The sequence below is a fragment of the Clytia hemisphaerica genome, unplaced genomic scaffold, assembly GCF_902728285.1.
Source record: "Clytia hemisphaerica strain Z4C2 unplaced genomic scaffold, Clytia hemisphaerica genome assembly, whole genome shotgun sequence".
Lineage (NCBI taxonomy): Eukaryota > Metazoa > Cnidaria > Hydrozoa > Leptothecata > Clytiidae > Clytia > Clytia hemisphaerica.
This window is the reverse complement of record NW_027103573.1, coordinates 333084-357685: the sequence shown is the minus strand read 5'-3', so window position 1 is coordinate 357685 and position 24602 is coordinate 333084. Positions and strand designations below refer to the sequence as shown.

General features: G+C 34.7%; 1 protein-coding gene across 1 annotated transcript in view; it reads right to left on the bottom strand.

The window, feature by feature from the left end:
- Positions 1 to 14348, bottom strand: part of LOC136801144 (chromodomain-helicase-DNA-binding protein 1-like) — a 48381-nt gene extending 34033 nt beyond the window's left edge. Inside the window, exons 1-13 of the mRNA XM_067057767.1 lie at positions 14057 to 14348; positions 13289 to 13395; positions 12443 to 12530; positions 11937 to 11993; positions 11656 to 11687; positions 11061 to 11142; positions 10203 to 10262; positions 9790 to 9880; positions 6740 to 6810; positions 4932 to 5031; positions 3365 to 3457; positions 2796 to 2846; positions 2378 to 2423 (exon numbers count right to left, since the gene is read on the bottom strand). Coding sequence (XP_066913868.1) covers positions 2378 to 2423; positions 2796 to 2846; positions 3365 to 3457; positions 4932 to 5031; positions 6740 to 6810; positions 9790 to 9880; positions 10203 to 10262; positions 11061 to 11142; positions 11656 to 11687; positions 11937 to 11993; positions 12443 to 12530; positions 13289 to 13395; positions 14057 to 14275 — 1097 coding nt within the window. The 5' untranslated portion in view covers positions 14276 to 14348. The remainder of the gene's footprint in view (positions 1 to 2377; positions 2424 to 2795; positions 2847 to 3364; positions 3458 to 4931; positions 5032 to 6739; positions 6811 to 9789; positions 9881 to 10202; positions 10263 to 11060; positions 11143 to 11655; positions 11688 to 11936; positions 11994 to 12442; positions 12531 to 13288; positions 13396 to 14056) is intronic.
- Between the last annotated feature and the right edge of the window lie 10254 nt (positions 14349 to 24602).

Here is a 24602-nt window from a genome sequence, read left to right as displayed (position 1 = left end):
CATATCAAGAGTTAACCAAAAATGTTTTTGTGAAATCACCAAAAAGGTTTTGGTAATAAGTTTCCCTACTGCTTATATACCTTTTTATAAAATTATTTCGTGTTATTTTGTGAAATTTGTGAAATTGAACCAGTAGAACGTGGTTGGAAAATTGTTCTGTACGTTATATGAAGAATAAAACCAGTCAAAACAATCAAAAATGGTACTGCCAAATGCCAAATGCAAGCTGTAAATACTCATGTTGCTACCCCAAAATGTAAAAATTGTACTTACACATTCTCAAGCAATTGTTATTCCTTTACTATTCTACTACAGGTCAAGACATTCAGCGACAAAATTTTTTAGCATAATCTTGGGTTGCGGGAATTAAAATATTTCATATATATAATTTTTTGACTTATATTTTTTTATAAATAACTTCAGATTGAATGAATATCTCAAACAAAATTTGGTGAATTGTGTGGCAAAGGAATGTTTATATCATGTAAAAAAATTCCAGAATTATGCCAATTTTAGCAATTTTTTAACAAGAAATTTGGCTGTTTGAAAAAAGAAACTGTCTGACTGTTGTCACCCTTTGCTGAAAAAACAAGATTTTGATTGGGGTATCTTTTGGGCATTTTTTATTTGCAAATTTCTTCAAGTCTGTACAGAGAGTAGACACACCAGATCTGAAGTCAATCTGAAGAGTGCTCTAGGATTTATGGTAATTTTAATGCTACATAAGTTAATGTAAAATATGGTTTCGCAATAGCAGACAGTATAATTTTTATATAAAGAAGTTAGCAAAACAGAACTAAAACTAAAATTTTATCCTTAATTTTTAAAATTTAATTAGGGTGAGAATTTGTTCTGGCATTTTTTGGTTTAATTTCTCGAAACCCTGAAAAAGCTCAGTTTTTACTCCAATCAGCCGATTAAAAGCAATCGAAAGGCCATTTGTAGAATATGTAGTACGATATGCGTCTGAGAAAATAAAATATTTTATCTTTTTTTAAATAATCATTTTTTCCAGCTAGGATTTGGATAAGACTTTCAAGTAGCATTGTATGGTAGCAATAACAGCATCTTGCTGTACCATGAACGTCTACAACTTCCACCTAAGGCCAGAATATAATTATCTTTAAATATAGAATATGGTGGAAAATATTGTAAACAAATTGTCTTCAATTGTCAAACTATCCTGTAATGATTTTTTGTATCAGAATAAAACTCTTCTCTAGCTGCCAGAAGCACATAGTCTACCTTCAAATTGATACCATCTTCCAGACAAACAAAAATTAAAAACTTCAAAATGATTTCCTGTGGCTATAATTATACTTCTATACTACTGAACATGTCAAATATAAAAAATATAAAAGTTAAAAATTAGTAACTTGTAGAATTTCTAACAAAACAAAAATAGGGAGTATTGAAAAGAAGGTAAAAAGCTGTTTTTATCAGAAGGGAAGTGTTTAAAATGATACTAAATGTACAGCAAGTGTGGTGTCTTTGAGTTAAATATACTGTAGTTAAAAAGAAGAAAAATGAAGGTTGGAAGTAAAAAATATTAACAACAAACCTGTTAGTCTTTGTGGTGATTATTTCTGAAGTCAAAGTATGTTAAACATATGAAGCATGGCTCTTAAAATTTAAATACTTGTTGCAAATAAATTGCAAACTAACATTCTAAATTTGAGCTACAAAATAAACCCATAAAGAAAAGAATTTCATGCAAGAAATTTCTTCAGCCATAGAAAAGTAAAAGTTGATGCTGTTGTGCGTTTTCGAATGTTTTGAAAATGACCGAACCGAATCGTCAATAATACGCAAAGGCAAATCCACGGCTTTTTTCAGTTTTTTTGCTTTTGCGCCAAATTGGTATCGTCTACACTGTAAACATCTCCGCCACTGCTTACTCCACCCGAATTTATCACGCCTCTCCTAAACTATTCCCTTTTTTAGTGATCTTGTGTAGACGATAGGATCGTCTAAGCTCGGACGAGAATCGCGACTTCAGTATTACACTTTATCTCGTTAGATTTTTCGAATTGAGAGGGCGTGAGAGTGGCTTAGAACATTTTTGAGGTTTAAGATCCTGGGATTCTAAGGTCCAAGGTCTCATGTTATAGGTCCGAGTTTAACTCTACTTTCTAACCGTAAGTTAAAGCACATCAAAACCACTTGCGGTTATAAAATTTTGATGGAATTTCCCTTTTGTACCAAAAATAATATGACGTTGATTGTATTCACGTCTTTTCAGAAGCTTGAAATGTGGAGGAAGTTATAATTGGAATTTAGAAAATCCACAATCAAGAAAATTGTAATAAAATATGTATTTGACTCAGACTTAAAAGTCCGGGCTATCAAACAAGGTCAGCTGTTTGGAAGATCTTACCCCTTCTTTAAGAACTTTAATAGCTTGTCCAGAATAACGAGCTTTCCTGAGAGAAAATGTTTGAAATTTAGAATGAAATATATTTTTGATTAATTTTACGTAAAATAAAGTAAATTCACAATTTTAAGGGAAAAATTAAAAGGAAGAATTAAATTGGAAAGTGTGAACAAAAAAGGGAAAACGGGGAAAAGGGAACACCAGTGATTTGGTGTGAAGAAAATAAGTTTAATATCATAGAAATCATTAAAAGTCTGGAATGAAAAGAATTTATAAATTCTCCAAAATCGCAAAAAAAAAAATTCTCGCGAAGTTTCGCATGCAAAGAATTTGCTTTATTTGCCTAAGAGATTCTTCCCGCGAAAATTCTTTTCCTTAAAATATCATTTTCTTGATAATTTCGTAAATAAATTTAACTTACCACTGGTTTCGATAAGATGTTCACCAAGCTCAAAAGGCTCTGGTTCTACCCCTGGAACAAGAAAGTAAATCATTCGATAAGACATTCAAGTTGAATTTTGATTTTGCATACCCAGGGAATGCCGTGATGCTGAATCGATAGTGTCTTTCAAGAGTAGCGCCAAAAAAAACCCTTTTTCACCTGATTCTCCAATTATTTATTCAATTTTCCAGTTCCTTCTTGTTACTGTTCTTGTTCTGTTCGTAGTGGCCCTTTGTGAAACAATTCTTGAGCTGACGCTCTAAAAGCTCGAGGATTTTTCGGAGCCAGCCACTTAAAACATTCGTTATTATTACTATTACTATTATTATTTTAGACAAACATACGTTTCATATAAGGCAAGGGGGTAAAGCTATTGGTGTACCAAAGACATCGAAAGTAATCGAACATAGATTGTTTCTATTTTTCAGTTCTTTCAAACCTAGCTTGGACTCGTAAGACAAAGAGCGCCGCACCTAAAATCTCGAAAATTGCAGCGGAATTGATGAAATACGGTTTAAAATGTCAAAAACAGAAAAAACATATTTTACCTGGGAAAATATAAGGATGATTGCAACATTTTCTCAATTGCATCAAAACATTTAATAGTCGTGTCTTTTGCCCTGTTTCTTGGTTGAAAGCACCTGGTAAGAAAGTAGAGAAAAATAGACTCAAATAGACATTGGACAAAGTTTGACATTTATTTTAACTGTCAAGAGAAAACCACACAATGGCAATCACCCCTTTGGACCATCTCTGTCCACTATTCCATCAACCTTTCAAGTGTACATCCTAAAAACAACTCAAAATTCACAAACATCCACAACCTCTTGGTAAAATTTGCATTATATGTGCACCAGACCTGCCATACAATCAGTGCACGCTTTTTTATAAGAATAGTGTACTTTGGCTGATGGTGAGCATTATTCTTATTTTTCTATTGTTCTAACTCTGAAATCTCACCCTGATATTCTTAAAGAAATTATTCTTATAAAAAAAAAGCGTGTATGACAGGGTTGTTTCTCATAGCATATAAGAAACAGTGAAATATATCCAAAGGGGGGGGGGTCAAGGTAAGAGTCCTACCCTAAGAGTTCCTTCAAAGGTTAAGGGCGTTTCATGCTTCCCAAAGTATGATGTAAGGTTCAATTTTGAACCTCAGTAATTCAAAAGGATAAAAGGTGTCTAGAATTCTAAATGAACTTTGGTGATTGCATGAGAAAATTTGAATGAAGTTTTTAGATCAAGTTTTGTTAAGCTTTTGATATTTTTAAAAATTCCAGATTCAATGGTTTCAATTTCATTATTTGACTGAATAAGTTCTTAAAATCCAGGTAAATAGAAGAAAGAATCGTTTTCAAAGCTTTAATCTTGTTCCTATGAAACTTAAGTTTCTCTTAACCCTGGATATTTTGAAAAGCCCCTGATTCAATGGCTTCAATTTCGTTGTGACAAATCAAGCTCTTCCAATCAAATAAGACCGAGGAAAGTATATTTCCTCAATATTTTAATCTTGAAATCATTAAAAGCTCCAGGTTCAATGGTTGATATTTCGTTATAAATAAGTCAAATCAGGCTCTTCCAATCTAGCAAGACCATGGAAAGTATCTTTTTCGATGTTTTAATCTTGTTCCAACCGAGCTACAGATGTTTTAAGGTTCTCATGATCACAAAAGCGCCAGGCTCAAAAGTATCAATCTCATTGTTTTTCAAGTCTATAAATGTTATATTATGACAGCTCTCGAAATCCTTTTTTGTGAGAGTTATTCCGCTGATCTTATTATCAGTCATTGTAAATGAGGATATTGCACATCTCTGGTATACTAGTTAAGAAATCTTGACTGATTCCCAAATGTTTTAAATTAAAGAAATTCGAAAGATATTCCATGTTAAATGATTTTATATTGGTGTCTGTGAATTAGAGTGTGTACAGTCCCAAAATGTTACCCAAAATAGCCAAAAAAGATTTCGTGATGGAATCAAAAACAGGGAGTTATGCAAAACTAATGAGTCAATCTCGAGAAAAGCTCATAACGAACGGACGAATGGACAACGGTTAATTTATAGCACCTCCACCGGGGTAGTTCCAAAAAAAAAAAAAATGTGATAGAGTCCTACCAATATCTTTGGTTAAGATGGTTTTATATAATTTCTTCTGTTCTTTGGTCATGCCAGTATACAACACGACCTCAGATTTCCCTGGCAAGTCCAAAACGACCTAAAAGTCAAAGTTGAAAGATTAACATCAATTAATGATATGCACCATTGCAATGTCTTCTGACATTACATCACGGACCCAACAGCTGATTGGTCAGGATTGGTTGTAAGTGACGTAATAACAGCCAATACGTCACTTTCAAATGAATTTTCATACTTTCAATCCATAAAGTCTAACCATATCTAGGGAAATTATGATCAAGCACCGCGGCAGCGGGGGACCACATTTTTTCAAAGCATAAACAGAAAATTTATTAACCAAGCCAAATTCTGTTTTAATAACCTTAAAACAGGCCTGTTTTAGGCGATCTAGAAGGGCTATAGTTAAAAAATGTTCGCCTGTTCGCCCAAACCATGGTGGCGCCTTCTTAGTCAGTATATCGTGGCCCTATCACTTTCAAAGTGGAGCCGCGGCCCCTGATGATTTTCACTCTAAAGATCTAGTTTACTGAATGTAATTATAATCTGAAGTTACGTATTTCGGCACGGAGAATTCAGCGGAAATTCAGTATGGAAACAATTTTTCCATCAAGTAAAAGACGGGCTTATAAAAATAATTTTTGAAGGATTTTTTTTTTAGGTAAAAAGACTGACTGAAAAAGACGTCTACAAATTATCATCTTTTGAGGTTAAGTTTTTAAGCTAGGAATTTTCACTTCGACGTCTCGTAATTTTTAGACACATCGCAATCTCAGCGACAGCAAAAATTGCAGATCAGCTTGTGGCGAAGATGTCCATTCAGATCTTTCTTCTGGAGTTCAGTGTAAGTAGCAACACTACGAATCAACAAAGAGCCAAAGAAAAGCAAATCTTTGGACTTACAGTATAGGGACTACAAAATGCTAGCGACGTTCAGTTATAGTCCGTCAACCCCCTGTGGACGGCATGGATTTTCCGTAACAATTAACTTTTGAAAAACTTCATGATTTCCGTATAAACATTTAAGATTTTATAAGGAAAGATCTTGGATTTTCCGATACCTTTTTCAAAATTTCTCAGGATTTCCAAGTGAAAAAAAAATCCAAAAAACCCTGTGGTCCACAGGGGGGGGGGGGGGGTAATGTTTTTTTTCTGGAACTGCACTACATCAAATATTTTTTTATTAAATTATACAGAAAACAAATTTTATTTTGTTCCTTGGTGACTGAGCTCAACCTCTTTTTCGATCTAGAAGTGAATTTTACTGCAAGAACTCCAAAAATTAGAAATATCATCAAAATGTTCGGTCGTCAAGGCGCTAAATGTTCTAGAAGTTGGTTCTTAATGCCATTTGTTGGGAGGCCGAAATAGGTTATTTAGTTTCATTTCTCATGTAATACTCAAAATTGGCCCAATTCTTCCGTTGTTCGATTTTGATTATTCGTGTTTGATTTTCTTGATAAAGATCTACCTTGCCTGCCTGGCTTTATGTAAGTCGTGTGGATCTAGCTTTACTTTCCCAAATGTAGATTAAGTGGAAAAAAACTAAAAACCTACTCCCATGTGTGATCATAATGAAGAAAGAAAAAGCGAGATGGAGTCGATTAAGTCTAGTAGGGCGGTCAGGTGAGAATGAGGCCAATGACGTCCTCTTGTCTGCCGCCACTAACAGAATTCACGCGCGGGTCCGAAACTGAGAATTTCCCTCGAAAATCAACAGAACTTTACTGCTCAAGAAAGGAGCCGTCTAGTACAGGCTAACTGAATATAAAATACAAATTTGAACGTACCTCATTTTTGGTGCGTCGAAGCAAGAAGGGTTTTAACATTTTATGAAGATCTTTCTTCAATTTTGAATTTTCTAGAGAGTCAAAGAAACAGATAAAACACATTAAAATTAACTCTCGCTAATTCGAAGTCAAAGACTTATTTGCTCAAATTACAGAAAGAATTTTACGAGGGTTGCCCTTTGGACGGAGACTGGGAATTAATTCCAATTGTATAAAGATTCGATTAAGAGAAGTTCGAATTTGCAAAGATCTTTTTTTAGAAATTCATGTTCCGCTTATTTCAGGACATACAGATTAGAAATGATGAAATAAAATTAGCGCTAGCGTACGAAAATAACTTCAGTTCAGGCCCCTCCCAGTAAGCTGCTTTCATCTTAAGCACATTTTCTTGTCATTGAAAAAGTGTACGGGGCAAGCTCATCTTTCGTGGGAAGCACCCACATTAAGTTAAAAATTTGACGTCAAACAGAAAGGTTGTGCTCTTCGTTTTTTCAAAAAAATGGAGAATTTTTAATAAAATTTCAAAAGATGGAAAAAACAAGCAACTGACCCTTGATGAAGATGAGATTGACAACAACCGTTGAACGGAGCATAATTGCATTAAAGATAATAAAGATTCAATGTCATAAATGTCAAAGAATGCTACATTATGCCTGCACTGGACTACCACCATACCAGCTGAATATGTTTTCAGAGATCCCACTGGCATTTTTGAAAAAACATGCATGAAAAAATGCCAAAAAAAGCAGAAAAAAATGCTAAATAATGCTAATTTTAAATGGAAAAACATGAAAAACATGCCAAAAAGTAGAGTTATTAATCAACGAAGTCCCCGTGTTTCCCGTACCTAAAAACAGTGATGTAGACATGATGAGAAATCGATATATAATATAATAAATATCACAAACATAAGTAGAAATCATTTCACTTGGAATTTATTAATCAATCAAAGGCTGCAATTTAAAATGTAGCCCACCATGGTTGGACAATAGGAAAGTTTATGATTTTCAAGATGCAAAAAAAGTGTCTTTTCAAGGGTGGAAAACTAAATAGAAAATAACTGATGAAATGTAGGAACAATATAACAAAGAATCAGAAAAATATACATAAGGCAAATTTTAGCTTAGGGAGCCCTGTTCCTGAAAAAACCAAGGTTGGCCCCAAAGGAGAAATATTTAAAAATCATGTATATCCAGACACTAGAATACAAGCTATAATGCAAGAGACATTTTAAAAATTGGTGCTTTAAAAAAACCCTGTGTTTTGCCGAGGTCATGGACCTGTCTAAACCCTGGAAAAATAATGAGGTGGTTCAGTGACATGTAGTCTTGACAAAACTTCCAAATATTGGCTACTTGTTTTATAAAGTAGAGCTTGAACAGAGAAAAACATAGTGTGCAGAGGGATCTAAACCCCTTATTTTTATTTCATCCCCCGTATATGTGTATCCCCTATTTAAAAAAAATTTCGAACCCGTGCTATTGACAGCAGCAGTCCACCAGTCATTCAAAACCGAAAACATTGAAATTTGTATCAAAAATTATATGAAAAAAAGAGTTTAATATGGTGCCGCAGGCAAAGATTTAGCTATCTACACTTGTTTTTTAGTTGTCCCATACCAAATATCTAAATCAATATAAATATGATAGATATTTTGACCAAAAGTTGTTACCCCCCCTAATTTTTCCTTGACCCCCCCCCCTAAAATCTTAAACCCCCCCATTTTTTTCGGGAAATCTAATACCTCCCTATAAAGCATTGGAAAAGATGGATCCCCCCTACCTGACACATCCTTGTTTTAACATTTCTGTCAATGGTATTTATTGAAAACTTAAGATAATATTTAACGTTGCCCACCAAGGTTGGGCAAGTGAGAAAATTTTAGAATTTTGGGGGGCTGAAAGTGCTATTTTGAGCTATCTTTAATGAATCTGAATATCAGGACAGAGAATAGACAATATAAACAAAATTCCCTAATGTTTCTCTGAAAAACATGCCAAAATGATCCAAAACATGCTAAAAACCATGAAAAATGCCAAATTTGCAAAAATCATGAAAATCATGAAAAACATGCCGAGTGGGGTCTCTGTGTTTTTGAATAAAGGTTACAGAAAATACCAATGCATAACTTGTTGTTCCCCGGCAAAAGACCTCAGCATAAAAATCCATCATCAAGCAGAAAGAATAGAATGCTGTACACACAGCTATAAAGAAATTGATGCATGTGAAAGCATTATACACCGTTAAAAGTGAGAATGAAAAGAGACTTAACACCGTGGTCAAGGACTTACAGGCAAGATGTCAGGAATACCTAAAAGATAAAAATCAAGTTAACTGATCTAATCCAGAGCCAATTTTCCGTCCTGGAAAAGAAGCTATCCACCAAAATTGAAGAGACAGTGAATGCTAAGATTTCGAAAGTTCAAGTGGCAAAAGAACCAAGAAGTTTTACCGACGCTGCAAAAGTAAATGGTTCGTTGAACCTAAACAACATGAAGCAGTTACTTAGAAGGGAGAAAGTCGAAGAACAAATCGAAGACCAAAGAAAGCTATCGATAGACGCAAACATCATCATCCACGGGGTGCGTTGAAAAAGAAAATAAAGAAGATATCGATTTCGTGAACGAACTTTTGAACGACGTCAACGTAAAAGCTCAACCAACCTTCGTCTCTCGAGTTGGAAAACAATCAAATGGTGTGCGCCCAATCAAAGTCGCATTCAAAGACAGCCATATAAAGTACCGCTTCATGAAGAAGTTGACTGAACTAAGACAGCACGAGAAATACGTAAAATTGAGCATCACCGACGATTTACCGAAAATGGAGAGAGAGCAAATCAAAGAATGGAAAAGAAGAGCAGACGAGATGAATAAAGCCAAATCGAATGAAGATTTTAATTGGAGGGTGCGGGGAAGTCCTCGTGACAAACTGTACCTTAAAAAGATATTTTGTACAAGATCGGTTTAGAGGGGCAAAAGTTTTTATGGCTAAAAAATGACGTTGTAGGCAAAGCTAACCCCCTAAAATAAATGAAAAATCTTATTACTTACCCTCAGATATTGTAGAGAAGTATTCGACAAAATCTTCACTGTTCTCAATTGAGAAGATATCAGGAGATGTGAATGAAAGTAGTGAATAAAGCTGAAAGGAAGATTCAAAATTATACCATGTATCAGTTAATGGCGAATTTTTGATCAAAATCTTGAAGTAATGTACTTTTTTTAACTTCAAAATTTTGAAATAAATTTATGAAATTGCTCTACACAGTTATCGAGCACTCTTTTAAATGGTGTTCAACAACAATATATAATCAAAATCTATCATAGGCCTAAAAAAGAATCATGCACCCTTAAATTTATGCACGCCTTGCAATTATGTTTTTAGAACCACATTTTTTATGCATCATGCTGACGCCTTAGACCTATCGACCATTGCTCCTTGTGGTACTTAAATCAAAGTTTACCTCTTTCAAATTGTTTTGAACTGGAGTTCCCGTCAACAGAACCTTGAAACCCATGTCCAACTGAAATGAAAAATATCTGATTTATAAACAAAGTGTGTTCTGTATAACGACCGCGATTCTACGCCCTTTGGCGGTTAGACATTGGTAAACCAAGCTAAGGAAATAATCTCTTGGTAAACAACTGACCACGGCTTATCCTGTATAGAAACGGCTCAATAAAGTTAAAATCTTTGCTTAACTGAAGAACTTCACATAGTTTTTAATTGACATTTTTAAACAAGAATCAGAATTAATTTCGAAATGTCGACGATCAACGTGAATGAGCTCCCCCAGACGGATGACCAGGCAAGTCTAGTAAAAGAAAATTCCAAAGTAAAAACAAGATACCCCCTATCCCTTGTGTGCTTTTTATATTATTTTCATCTACTTTACTTCAATCTTCAATAAATAACTACCTTTTATGTTTACTATTTTTTCGACATTGACAATAAGTCAGAATTTTATTATTAAACGAAGTTAGCAGGCTATTTCAATGCTTTGATCATAACGTCATGCCATTTTTCGCTGCAATTTACTTTTACTTTAAACTTGCTTAGGTTCAGGTGATCACCACCCCTCCTAATATCTAAGCCCCAAGGGCCTTCAGTCCTTAAACTCTCTTTACTTCTGGCATCTTTCAATGTGTATCCTCCAAGGGAATGTCAGAGAGCTGCGGCTCAACACCCCCCCTCTGAAAAACCGTCCAACTCTCTTTTGTACTAAAACAATGGGTATTTCAATAGAAGTAAATCTTTATCCCAACTGAATCAAAAAGATGGACAGGGAGCATTAATTGAGCAAAGATGGATCTCCACTTACAGTTTTCAATGTCTGATAAAGTAGCGATTCAGCATTTTTCAATCGATGGGCTTCGTCTACAATAAGCATACTCCATTTAAACCTAAACACATGTAGTATAAGGTAGATGATGAATTTAGTTGTCTCTGCTAAAACTTAGAATTTTGCATACAGACTTTTTGAGATTTAGAGACGCAATCTGATTCAATTTTCAAGGGAAATTGAATTTTCAACGGATAAGGGAGCATATCGAATGATGGTACATTGTATATGAGAGTTTCTTGTTGACGGTTATTTTTAGTATTGTCGAACATAATGGAGCTCATTGAATAGTAGAACGTTAGCTTCAACTGTTAGTTCGAGAGCTGTCGGCCTTTTTATTAGATCATAAGCCTCATAATTTTAACCATCCTCAACGTGTTCAACGTATCGAAAACTGTCAAAAAAGTTTCGAACACTAGCGGTCTCTTTGATCTCCACGAGCCCAAAAAAAGAGGTCAAAAAGGGCTTAAATTTAGGTCACGAGCCTCATGGTTGAAATTTTACAGGTGTATAGATAAAAGCTAAATATTGTTGAATTTGTTTTCTGATTAAATCAAGGTATCACTGCACTTACTTTTCTAAGAAGGTATGATCTTTAAGACAAATCTATAATGGAGAAAAAAAAAGAATTATTTGCATTGTCAACTGTATCATAATTCTTAAACAGCAGAGAATGCGATTTAATCAAAAAAGAAAGTGGGAAACAAAAGTAAAATATATTAAAACATGTAAAGCTTTTGCTGAAAACTAAAATCTTGTCGAAATGTTATCATTTTAATATTAAATACAATGGATGATGTCATTCTATAGCTGTTGATAACTTGATAACTTGGTTTTTCAATGTAAGACACTAACCTCGTAGGATGTTACCAAGACGTTGAAAGGAGGTTTCTCTGACGTCCAATTGTTAAACTAAAACAAAGAATAATCAAAAAACATTTGACAAAATAAATAAATCTATCTGAATTTACCTAAAATATACATACATACCAGGTGAATAAAACTGACACAATAAAGCTACTTCAACTGTTTGGTCTTACTTATTATGCCAATATGATTAAGACAGTAATTAAAAGATTATTTTCCCTGGGTTCTGGAACATAAGGAAAGACTTAATTTCCAATCAACTTATAACTAATTTACCATGATCTGAGGGAAAGAGGGGCCATTATCTAAATTAGCAATTCTTCTGTTACAAGAAATCCAAATAATGAAATTCATTGAATTATCAACAATTTCAAACAATCTTACGCTCTTCCCAACTCTTATGAGTTTCCAAGATTGCCCTTGAATGTTTTTAATAGGCCACTGTTTGAGCCCGAACACTGAGATCTCCCTCAATCTGACTGAAAAATATTCACCTTGAAATGATCTGAGATGGATTGCCTTCTTTCCTCTCTTGAATCTTTATCTCCAATGTGGATGATCACTTTCAAAGAAGGTGCTGACCTGTAAATGAAAGTATTCTCGCATCATTGAAACCTCGTGGAGATAATTAGTACCGAAAATGCAATTTTCACTAAAAACTTTTATACCCCCTAGCCCTAGTAAGACGAGCAAGAAGATGCGAGCAAAAAGTTGGTTTTATTTTGGAAAAAAATAATATCATCAAAAACGTCTAACTTCTTCATATCTTCATCACATCGTAAACTGGTCTAGTTTTTCAAAATCAAAATGAATCAAATGGTATTAAAGATTCTTCTCTCTGTATAATTTAAAAAAGAAGAACATTTCTTCAGATTAGATTAGATTAGATTACAGGGATCGAATTAAAGATTTGAAATTAAGTCAGACTTTTTGGTGAACGAAGGAAAGCCAAAAAAGCAGCTTCGAAATTATTTAGCTTTCACAATGGGTTTTTATCAATATACGATGCATTTTCTACTTCAAAGAATGATTTTTAAGCAAAGTAATAGTTGTATTTGCTTAAAGATTCAAAATACTTGTTCAAACTAATCATCTTTCAAAGAAGATGAGATATATTGCATCGTGATTTTGCAGAGCTTTTGAATTTTTGCTTTGTAAATTTACCAAAATGCATTGCGAACCACGAAATGAGCTACGTTAATTCGATCCTCTGGATTGGACCAGAAAAAACTATTGACCCCCTGTCGAGACAGCTTGAGTTCATAATTTGTTAAATAAGGGAAATACGATTTCACTCTGCTAGAAATTCCTGCTAAATGTACAAACTAATTAAACAAAACCTTGCAAATTCTTGTTTCCATCCATCAATCACAGAAAGTGGTGCAAGAATCAGGATTGGCTGTTCAACTTGATGTGTTTCTACCAGGTGCAGTGAGAATGCCACAGACTGAAATAATAAAATTTTCATTGACATATGCAAATGAAAAAGGTGAGAAAAAAACCTAACATGATACCAGGGGGGTACTAGGTTTAGAGGATGACCGACCAAAAACCGTCCCTTAAAAAGACTGATTTTTGCTGAAAAGATGACCCTTAGAGAGACTTTTTTGAAAAATTTTCTTTGATTTTTGAAAAATTCCATACCCTTAGAGACACTTTTTTACAATTTTTTCACTCTAAATAATACAAATTTCCTAAAGATTGTGAATTTTCCAACCCCTAGAGAGAATAATTTAAATTTTTCTGATTTTTGCAACCCTTAGAGAAGATGTAAGGTGATTTTCCCGACATTACAGTACCGTCCGTTCATACCCAGCACCTATTTTTGACTAAGTACCCCCCCTGGGAGATGATATAAAGAAAATACAACAAAAAACTCATCAACTGAGTAGTCCCGGGTTAATAAAAGGCTGAATTGTTGCAAAAAATAAATAAATAGATAAAAAATTCAATTTTTTAGATAAAAGAATTATAGAATTATACATTTAAAAGTTTTCTATCTGAATTTACAAGTGAGCAAAAATAAATGAGCAGTGCTTTCCATTATTCATTGCCTTAAAATTTGAGCAATATTGTTGTTCAAGTTGAAAGAGGATAAGTGTTGATACCTGTAAAGTTTTACCAAGCCCCATCTCGTCACCAAGTATAACCCCACCATCTTGGCGTTGTAGCCATGAATGTGTCAACCATTCAATGCCGTATAATTGATAATCACGTGGGGTGACATTACCCAAACCATCAGCCTTCAGCTTATGGAATAACAAGTTATCGTTTTGTTTGTTTGTGAATGTTTGTATTTTATTGATTGCATTCTTTATAGCATCCATTTGAATGCTACTATCAGATCTATTAAAATTACATGTAATTATCAATTAAAAGCATTTCAAGGGTTAGGGCTCTATAGATTGAAGATTTGATATGTATTATTGGTGCATATTAGGAAAAACTTTAAGTATATTTTGATAGCTTTTGTTGACTATAACTACTAGAATCGCCCAATCCTAATCATCCATGCAAATCAGCAAAAGACTTTGATAAGTCTGATAAGTCACGCATCACACAGCTCAAAAATTTTTCAAATTACCATATCGTTTTAGCATCTAATCACGCAATCACAAAAAAAAATCTATATCATGTAAACAGGCTGGAAAAAAAGGGTTAAATCTCACTAGTTTGACACTTTCTAGTCCAATAACAAAACAGTCCGAATCCAGACAAAATGGAATCAGCGCAGAAGTTTGTCTACTCCGACTGTTTTTTTGTTGGAAAACAGTGGCACGGTCTTTGATGAGTCATATTTTGTCTGACAGCCAACCCCAAATTAAGGCATCTAAGAAATCAACAATTCTTCACTGAGGAGTCCCTTTGAATTTTTTTTTAAATCATCTAAACTTTTACCAATTGGTGACTAAGGAGGTCAAACACGCGCTTATTTTCAGCGCAAAAAAAAAAGAAAAAAAAGGAAAAAGGAAAAAGGGTCTTCGAGTGACTTTAATGACCCATAACTTTATACCCAATACTTTGAGTTTTGCATCCAAAGTTTTTCACAAATAGTAGAGAATTTATCAGAGATGGAAATAAAAAAAATCACTTTGACATTTTTTTTCTATCAAAAGTTACTGTACATTCATTTCCCCATCACGTGTCACCATCTTGAGAAAGAAGATGTCACGGTACCAAAAATTTTTTGATTGAGATGTAAACAAACGGCCATCGCTATTGAAGCGATGGTCCATTCGTTCCCATTTTTTTTATTGAACGCAGAAAGTTTCAAGCTGTCCTTTGAAGTATGCTGATGCACGGTTTAGTTGGAAAGTGACAGAGAAAAATTAAAGCAAAGAAGATTTTCAAGATTTTTTATACTTTTTTTTAACTTTTCACATTATAAGCAGGCATCAAAAGAATCCTCAAAGCTTGGGCTTTCTGTTGGTAAGATTTGTTTTTCTTCAAATGAATTGCTTCAATAGCGTATTTCAATTTTTAAAACATGATGGTTGAGAAGTTTTTAACCTTGCGCCAGCAGACCGCGTGTGTGTGACGTCATCTTTGTAGTCTGCTTCCGCTCTATTTTGAAATATTTTGGTGCGCGCTGCATTTTGGATTTTGCTTGGAAGATGTTGGACGCCTTTTGACCAAAACAGTGAGTTCTTCACAATCCATTTTTCTTATATCTTTTGAAGTACTGAACCACTTCTCAAAGGTGACCCCTAATCTTCTTTTTTATGCTTAGGGCTATCAGATTAGTCTACTTTTGTTTCATAGCTTCAGCCAGGTTTCTAGCTCCCCCCAACAAAGTAAGGTCCCCCAACAATTTAGCTCCCCCCAAAAAATTGTATTAGGTCCCCTAACACTTCAGGTCCCAAGATAAACAAAAACAAAAACATTGTTCTCCCGCCCCCGTAGAGAGAAATCAATAAAAAATATATGCAAGTACTGATAAATGAAAACTAAATTTTACTTGTTTTAATATTTACGTTTACAAGTCTTTTGCTTTTTATATTTGATTTAATAGTAAGATAAGATATCTTTTGAATTTAGCTGAACAGCCCCCAGAGTCCCAGTCAGATCATCTAGGCTCCCCCAACAATCCAGGTCCCCCCAAATATTTTGGTAATTTTAGCCCCCAGGCTCTTTAAAGGCCAAAATATTTCTTAGCCCCCCCCCCCCCCCCAAAAAAATAGGGGGGGGCTGAACCTATGTTTCTTCTGATTAAATTTGAAAATTTGGCTGATTCCCCTAGGTGAACCCTCTCCAACTGGCAACAAATAATATTTTCAAAATACTACTAAAGGGAAAATCTATTTTTAGAGATAAGCCGTTTAAACCTATACCAGACTGGCACGGCCTTTCACCTGCTATAATAGCAAAGTGATCAAATAAACAATTCACATGACATTGGCTTGGCTATAGCTGTTTTGGAGAATGCGACGGCCTATTGAATAACTAATTACTCCACACCAGTTACCTGGAGACAAGATAATTCATCACGTTTTTATTGGCTGAGGGAAAGTAATGTATGTAGTGTTATTTGTTATTCAATAGGCTATCGCATTCTCCGAAACAACTATTCAGGCAGCAGGGGCTACTAAAATAAATGTTTTTTGAGGAAACACTAATTCTTTTCATCCCTCGTTGTTGGAGAAAATCTATTTTGGAAAACTGGTGCAACCTCAATTGCATTGTCGGATTTTCTAGCTGTCGGACTAGAAAGTGTCAAACTTCTGAAGAGTCCACAAAAAAAATCCCTATCAGACATTATGCAATTCAGCTTTCATAAAATCTGTGTGTTTCTATTTCAAGAAATTTCACGCATGTCATCAATGACGCAAGAAATCAACAAAAGAAACCAATAAAAGATCAAAGATAAAAGCTGTAAGAGGGAAAAAATGATTGTTTGCCAATTTTGGGGATTTCCCAAACTCAAGATTAAGTTGGCCAGTTTCCAGGAGTTTCATGAATTTTTCTGTGCAGTGGTATATGAAGACTCCCCGGATTGGCAAACAAAATTCACCCGTTCACCCCCTGAAAACATATTTAGATTGTTTTATTTTGTTCAATCGCAAATGCTTGTGAAAGCGCCAAATATTTTACTATCCAATCACGGCAATATCGCTTTTTTATTTTGTCAAATCAAAAAATTGCCGTACGACTGTTTAAAAAGAAGTATCCAATCAAATGAAGGTGCTTATTCATCCAATCAAAAAGGATTCTTTGAGAAAATAACGCTTGCATCAAACTCCCGCTTTCGTTTGAGAACTAAAGATAAGAAAAAATTCAAGATGTCCATGACCAACTTTTTGATGTTTTCTAGTCAAGTTGAGGATGCTGATTCCGAATTTGAATGTTACCAAGCTTGTAAACCAGCAGTTTTTGCGTAATTTGCGATTTTTGGCTTTTCAGGCAAAATTGTAAGCCCTAAAAATTCATAATTTTTGGGGGATCTTCAAAATCAAAAAGACCTATACCACGTGATAGAGCTTTTCAAACTGAGTAGAATAATGTATTACAGTACATCAAAGTCTCAACTTTTCTTGATCAAAAGTTATAGACGTTTTTGTGGTCAAAAAATGATTGAAAACAGGGAATTTCCCCACAATATGCATAATTATGCAAAATTATAACACTTTTTGACAACAAAAACGCCCATAACTTTTGATCAAGAAAAGTTGAGACTTTGATGTAATACATTTTTTTGCTCAGTTTGAAGAGCTTTATCACGTGGTATAGGTCTTTTTTGATTTTGAAGACCCCCCAAAAATCAATTTTGCCTGAAAATCGCAAATTACTCAAAAACTGGCTACAAAAGTTGGACCCCCAAAATGGACCCCCAAAATGGACCCCCAAAATGAACCATCAAATGGACCCCCAAATGGAACCCTTTGAAAAACGATTTTCAAAGTGTAGAACGTGGCTTAGTGTTCTAATCGTATAATAAATACAATTAAATTGAAAATGTAAAAGAAAGAAGGCAAAAAGGGTATACTTTCAAAGCTTTACTTTCGAGCGCAGTAGTCCTTGTTGTGCTCAGCACGTGCATGTTGATTTTTTGTTGCCGCCATCTTCTTTTGAAAAATGATGCAATTTCATTGGTTTGGCATTTAAAAGCGCTAAAGAATTATGGGAACATATCTTAAAGCCCTATCTAGACTTGCGGTCCCGGAAATACCGAATAGCTCATGAAAGCAAACCGGAATGTTTAAATATTCTATTTGTATAGTGTAAACAGAACTTTTAATGCCGTTATTTTCCAACGTGTAAGGACATGCAAGGACCTCATTTTCTCCGGTCGGTAGAGATTCACATGGTGAATTTGAGCGCCAGAGAACGCCGTGGGGAAGGGAAGGTCTTGCGCTGTACTAATTCTTAAAAAAGTCTAAGTCCAGACCGACTTAAGGCAAAATCTAATCGGGCGCTGTGTCTTCAATTTTGGTGCAACGTCTTAGATACTTTGCAGGCTTGTTCTCCATTTGGTAGAAATGCCTCACAGAAAGGGCGGTCAAAAACATTCCCAGGTTTTTTTTAATCACGCCAGTAACTCAGGGGCGGGTGGTAACGCGAGCAAAACAATTGAGCAATTGAGAAAAAAGCTATACTTTAAAAGAACAAATTACTTTTCCCAGATTTTTTTCCGCATCTCTGCACCGGAAAATCAGCGGAAAATTTGATGCGGGGGCAGGTGACGCGAATAGAACAATTTTTCGATGACCGCCTAACTAGCCCAGAGAAAAATTTTAAACCTTTATTACCCACGGAACGAGCGTTAGCGAGCGGAGTGCGATTCTTTTGGCAAACGCATGCGCATAAGCAAAATTTACAAAATTTCAATGATATGCGGGCCCTAAAAATGGAAATTCAGTTTTTTTCACCTTTTTTTTCGTCTAGCCGCTATTCCATCATGTTTAGCCTCTGGAATGTTTCAACTTTGAAAATTTCGTGAAAAATTAGCGTTTTTAAGAGAAGTTGTTGCAGTGTCAATCTTTCGCAAATTTTAACCCACTTTCCCTTGGAAAAAATTGATGTTTTTGGTTTTTCTGGACCCTTGGGGCATAAGGTACCTGTTTACTGCAAAAATTTCAAAATTCGCGAATTGACCGTTGACAACATTAGGGGTAAAGGAACCCACTGACGTCACGGGTTTGGGAAAAACTTCAAAATCCAATATCTCGAGTTTGAAGAAGAGTGGAGAGGTCGTTGACCCCTCATTCTATCGGGAATTTTATGGGGAATGAGATGAGAAGGAAGGTTTATAAGGCTTGAGTAGGACTTTCAAATTTGGCTGAATTTTTAGCCATTTTCAGCTGATGACGTCATCAAAATAGAAAACATGTGATATCTTGATTTTGAAGAAGAGTGGAGAGGTCGTTAACCCCTCATTCTATTGGGAATTTTATGGGGAATAAGATGGGAGGGTTTTAAGGCTTGAGTACGATTTTTAAATTTGGCTGAATCTTTAGCCATTTTCAGTTGATGACGTCATGAAAACAAAAAAATGCGATAACTCCAGATTGGAAAGGATGACGTCATCAAAATAGAAAACATGCGATATCTCGATTTTTAAGAGGAGTTTGGAAATGGCTACCCCCTCATTGGATCGAAAAATTTATCGAGAATGCAATGAGAGAGGGGTGTTATGAGGCCTTGGGACGACTTTAAATAAAAATTGGCTAACATTTGGGTAAGCAGCGTGAGAAAATTATAAAAAACAGCCGAAAAGAACTGAACTCTCGGAATAAATAATGGAAAAACGTAAAAAAAACTATTTTTTTATGAGCTCTTACTCCATTCTTTCCAAAAAGCCAGTGAAATTAAAACTGATGAAATATATAGAAATTATTACAAAACTACTAGACACACACGTGACACGACCCAAAGCAAATAAATTCAGCTTTCGGCACTTTCGTTCGTTTCGTGAAAACCGAACAGTTCTTTTTATCAATGTATGCATAAAAACTTGAAATTCTTTAATACTTGTCAATAATATTTTCCATAACAAAACGAGGGAAATTCAATGTCTTTGATTAAACCAGGTAACGAGGGATTTTTGTAAAAAGTCTCTTGTGTCTCTCCCAATCCTCCACAAAACTGTGTCTTTGACTTTTCAGCATCAATTCTTCAACAATCAACACTTCTTTCTTCGAAAATTCGACAGGTTTACAGCTTGACGATAGTTGAAAGTCGAGAAGTTCGCCCCAATTAGTTTTTGTTGCAAAAATGTTGTTTCAGACCATTCATAGCTTAAACCAGTATGCATTTTCTCATCTCTATGCATCAAAACAAAAGGAAACAAAAACATCGAAAAGTGTTATCAATCTGATAGAGAAACGCAATAATGAAGAATTTCTTCTCAATCGAAAAAATACAATACATTTTCTTTTTCTGTGTATACTCTAATGTATAATAATTTCACATCTCTAAAAAAGCTGCTGCATTTATTTTGAAGCTTCTGGATCGACAAAATTTTTCTTTATTTTGATGTGCATAATTTCGGCGGGAACTTCGGTCGAATGTTTTTGTTTGAATCTAAAATTCGAATCTAACAAGATTTTCAACAAAAACATTCGAAATTATAGAGACGCAGAAGTTATTTTTTATTTTTTAACTTTGGAATTTTTGCTTCCTTTAGCTTTCCGATTTATTTTTGATTTTCTAATTCGGGAAATTGTGCTTCCTTCAACTATCCGAGTTAATTTTCTTTTTTTAACTCTGGAATTTTGGCTTCCTTTAACTTTCTGTAAATAGATTAAATCTATTAAATTTTACGTTTAATAAAAAGGCTCGCCTCGCTCGTAAAATATTTCTAGTATTGCACTCAAAGTCATGCAATAACTATTACTTATTGAGTCTTCATTGGATTGGTAATCATCGATAGAATCTATCGGATCAATTACCGTAGAGTCGTTTAATATCGACATGCGTCTTGTTATTTCGACATAGCTGTAGGCTGGTCTTCGAAATAAAAAATCAAACATAGACAAATACATACCAAAGTTATCAATCAATCACTAAATTATACTCTCCCTCTATCACGTCACAGATTGTTGAAATGTAAGAAACGTGAGGTGGGTTTTTTTCGAAAAGAAATCTTTAACGATGTAGTTACTAAACACTAATTAGCATGCTTTCATTCAATGGAACGAAGATATCCAAATCAAACCAACACTTTGCACACGAAGAAATTTTTTAGTAGACCTTTTTACCGTGAACCGAAAATAATAAAAAGAACCCGGTTTCCTTTTGAATTTAATGTGACCGCCTCACGGCGTGTGTTTTTGATAAATAAGGAAGGGGAAACCAGACTAAGCGCGCGAATTATTTTTATCACTTGACTTGGAGCGTAATAAAGTTGTAAAATTTTAATGATGGAGACGAGAAAGTTACGAGGAAGTTTGCATGCGTTTTGTGTGCTGTGTAAAACTGCTTATAATTTGGCTGTTTTTTTTAATTGAAAGGATTGCAATGTTTATTAAACTTCTTTCTAGTTTGATGGATGAACTTGTTTGATAAGAATGATACCAAGAATTTCATTCAAGGTTTGTTTTGATTATTTTACAGATCCGGTGTCGACTTTAGAAGACGCATGTCGATATTAGACGATTCTACGGTAGAAACCGATTTCATTTCAGTAAAGTTAAAAATTTATTCCCTCTTCGGTGACGACATTTAGGGGGCCAAAATGACGTCCTCATCACAAGATTCAGTATTTTGAGTTTTGATCTGTTTTAAGTTGTAATTTTTAGATTTATGGAATTTTGGATTTTTCGGAATTTCTTTGGTGTTTGGGATATTCGGAAAAAGAGTACGATGTTCTTTTGAGCAGCAGATTGATAGCCTTCACCTCTTCTACATAACTAGAGTGTGGGCTTGAGGAGGCGTCTATTGAATTCTTTCGCTTTTTGCGAACACAAGACTCGTTCTCCGTGCGTAACCCCTTTTACAATTGATTATTTGAATGCATGCCTTTTTAATACTCAAATATAAAAAAATTTAAAAATTTTAACTTGGTCATTAGTCAAAAAAGTCATTAAAATTGATTAGCCTCAAGCTTGGTAACATTTAAATTCCAAATCAGCACCCTCAAATTGACTAGGAAACAAAAAAGTTGGTCAAGGACATTTTGAAAAATAGTGAAACATTTTTGGGTCACTGGCCATGGCCTAATAGAATGAATAAGAAATCATAGCATGATGGATCTCCCAGCAGACAGCCAGAGGCTAATACGTTCAAACAGTGCGTCTCAAACCGCGATATTTCGAGAGCACGGAAGCGCGTCAAAACACCAGCTTTTTTAGAGTTTTGTCTTGTTTACCCAAACGCTGCAATCCTGCGTAGGCTTTGGGCTCAAGACTAGAACCCCCAATACGAGACATTGGCCTGACCGAAAAAAAATCATCATCATCAATTTTGTTAATTGTCAGAGTCGTTTACTCACTGGAAATACGCAACTTTCTGAAGTTTTGTTTTTTTTCGGTTGTGCTTCATTTTAAAAATAACGAAGATGAAAAGTTACCATCAATCCCGCGAGTAAAAGAAAGTACTCCGACTAGTCTACGAAAAGTGCGCTCGCGCGGCGAATAGAATATCTCGCAAATTAATATATGCATAAAACTGACGAAATCCTTTCTTTTTTATGCTTAGGTGACGTCACCATCGATCCATCGACAATGGAGAACCAAATTTGGCAATGTATAATTATTATGAGCGGCCGAGAAAGTTTGTGTGACGCAAAAATTGCGCGATAAACGAAGCCCTAGAAGAACGCCCACTGAAAATTGAAACCAGGAATTTATTGAATATTTCACTAATGAAGTATCAAACTTTTTGTTTTTTGTAATTATTATAAATTCATAATTTTTAAATACTATTTTTTGAATGTCAAAGGACAATTAAAGTGAATTTAAGCTGATTGGGTGGATATTGGGCGGACGGGCGTTTTGCACGTGCCGAGATTGGAAATTAAATGAGAGTAAAAGACGGGGGCGTCTTAGTATGTAATATTAATTCATTATTCTTTTATTTTTATTTTTCGCGAATGAAAAATGAATTTTTGATTTTTGAATTAAGGAAATATAGTATATAGTGAGGTCTGTTAGCACATAAAAACGTAAGAATACTTCAGATGGTGATTAAAGCATGAAATTTGGCACAAATGATCCTTAGAGGGTCTAAATCTTAATTTTAAACAGTAACACCAAATTTTGCCACCTGGCCACCTGTCAGATGACGTCATCAGGTGGCTTAGCAAAAATTTATTTTTTTGAAAATATTTAAAATCTGATGGTATCAGCGGAAAGAGCATGAAATGCTGATGAAAATCGAGGTATAAAACATGCCTTCAAAATCTTCCTATCAAAAGTTATGAAGGTTTAAAGTTTTGTGATGACGTCATCATAAGCCTTTCCAGGCAAAACCTAAAATCCCGTAATAACGGAACTAGTTGACCAAATTTAGTGTTTTATACATGAATCCATGTCAAAATTCGAAGTTCCATCTGATGCTTGGGTCTAAACAACATAGGAAGGCTTAAAACATCCAAAAAAATTAGTTGGTTGTACACTGTGTTCCTGAAGGGAGAACGCTGCGTTGATTTGCCTTGTAAAGCTCAAAATCTCAAAAGTTTTAGTATTCTGTAGGATTTAAAGCTTTTAATTCAATTTGAACATCAGAATCGGAAAAAGCAATGAATTTTGATATGATTTCATGTATAAAACATGAAATTTGGTCAATTTGTACCAAAATTACGAGGTTTTTAAGTTTTGCCTGGAAAGGCTAATGATGACGTCATCAAAAAACTTTCAACCTCTATAACTTTTGATAGGAAGATTTTCAAGGCATGTTTTATACCTCAATTTTTATCAGCATTTCATGCTCTTTCCGCTGGAACCATCAGATTTTGAATATTTTCAAAAAAATAATTTTTTGCCCAGCCACCTGATGACGTCATCTGGCAGGTGGCCAGGTGGCAAAATTTGGTGTTACTGTTTAAAATTAAGTTTTAGACCCTCTAAGGATCATCTGTGCCAAATTTCATGCTTTAATCACCATCTGAAGTATTTTTGTGCTAACAGACCTCACTATATAATATATTGTATTTGATTGTCAATGCCAAAAGATACTTCAGACCTGCCAACTTAAGATGTTCATTTGGCGTGAGATAAAAATTTCGAAGGAAAATCCGAAATCTTAGCCCGATTTTTCCGATTTTCCGACTTCGGAAAACGGAAAATTTTTTCCAAAAAATCGGAAAATCGGGGAAATTTATTCCGAAAATCGGAAAATCGGGAAAATTTATTCCGAAAATCGGAAAACCGGGCCAATTTTTTTTCCAAAAATCGGAAAATCGGGGAAATTTATTCCGAGAATCGGAAAATCGGGGAATTTTTTTTTCCAAAAATCGGAAAATTGGGGAAATTTATTCCGAAAATCGGAAAATCGGGGAAATTTCTTTCAATTATCATGCGTGAGAAATCAAACTTTTGAAAAATTGCGTGAGACAGTGTTGTAATGCGTGAGTCTCACGTCCAATGCGTGAGAGTTGGCACCTATGATACTTACGAATAATCTGCTGTGCTGCTTCGCTATTTACCCCCGGATTGTTTTAGTAGGCACTTCGGTCACGTAAATAAAAACACGTGTATATGTTGAAGCCGACTGTGG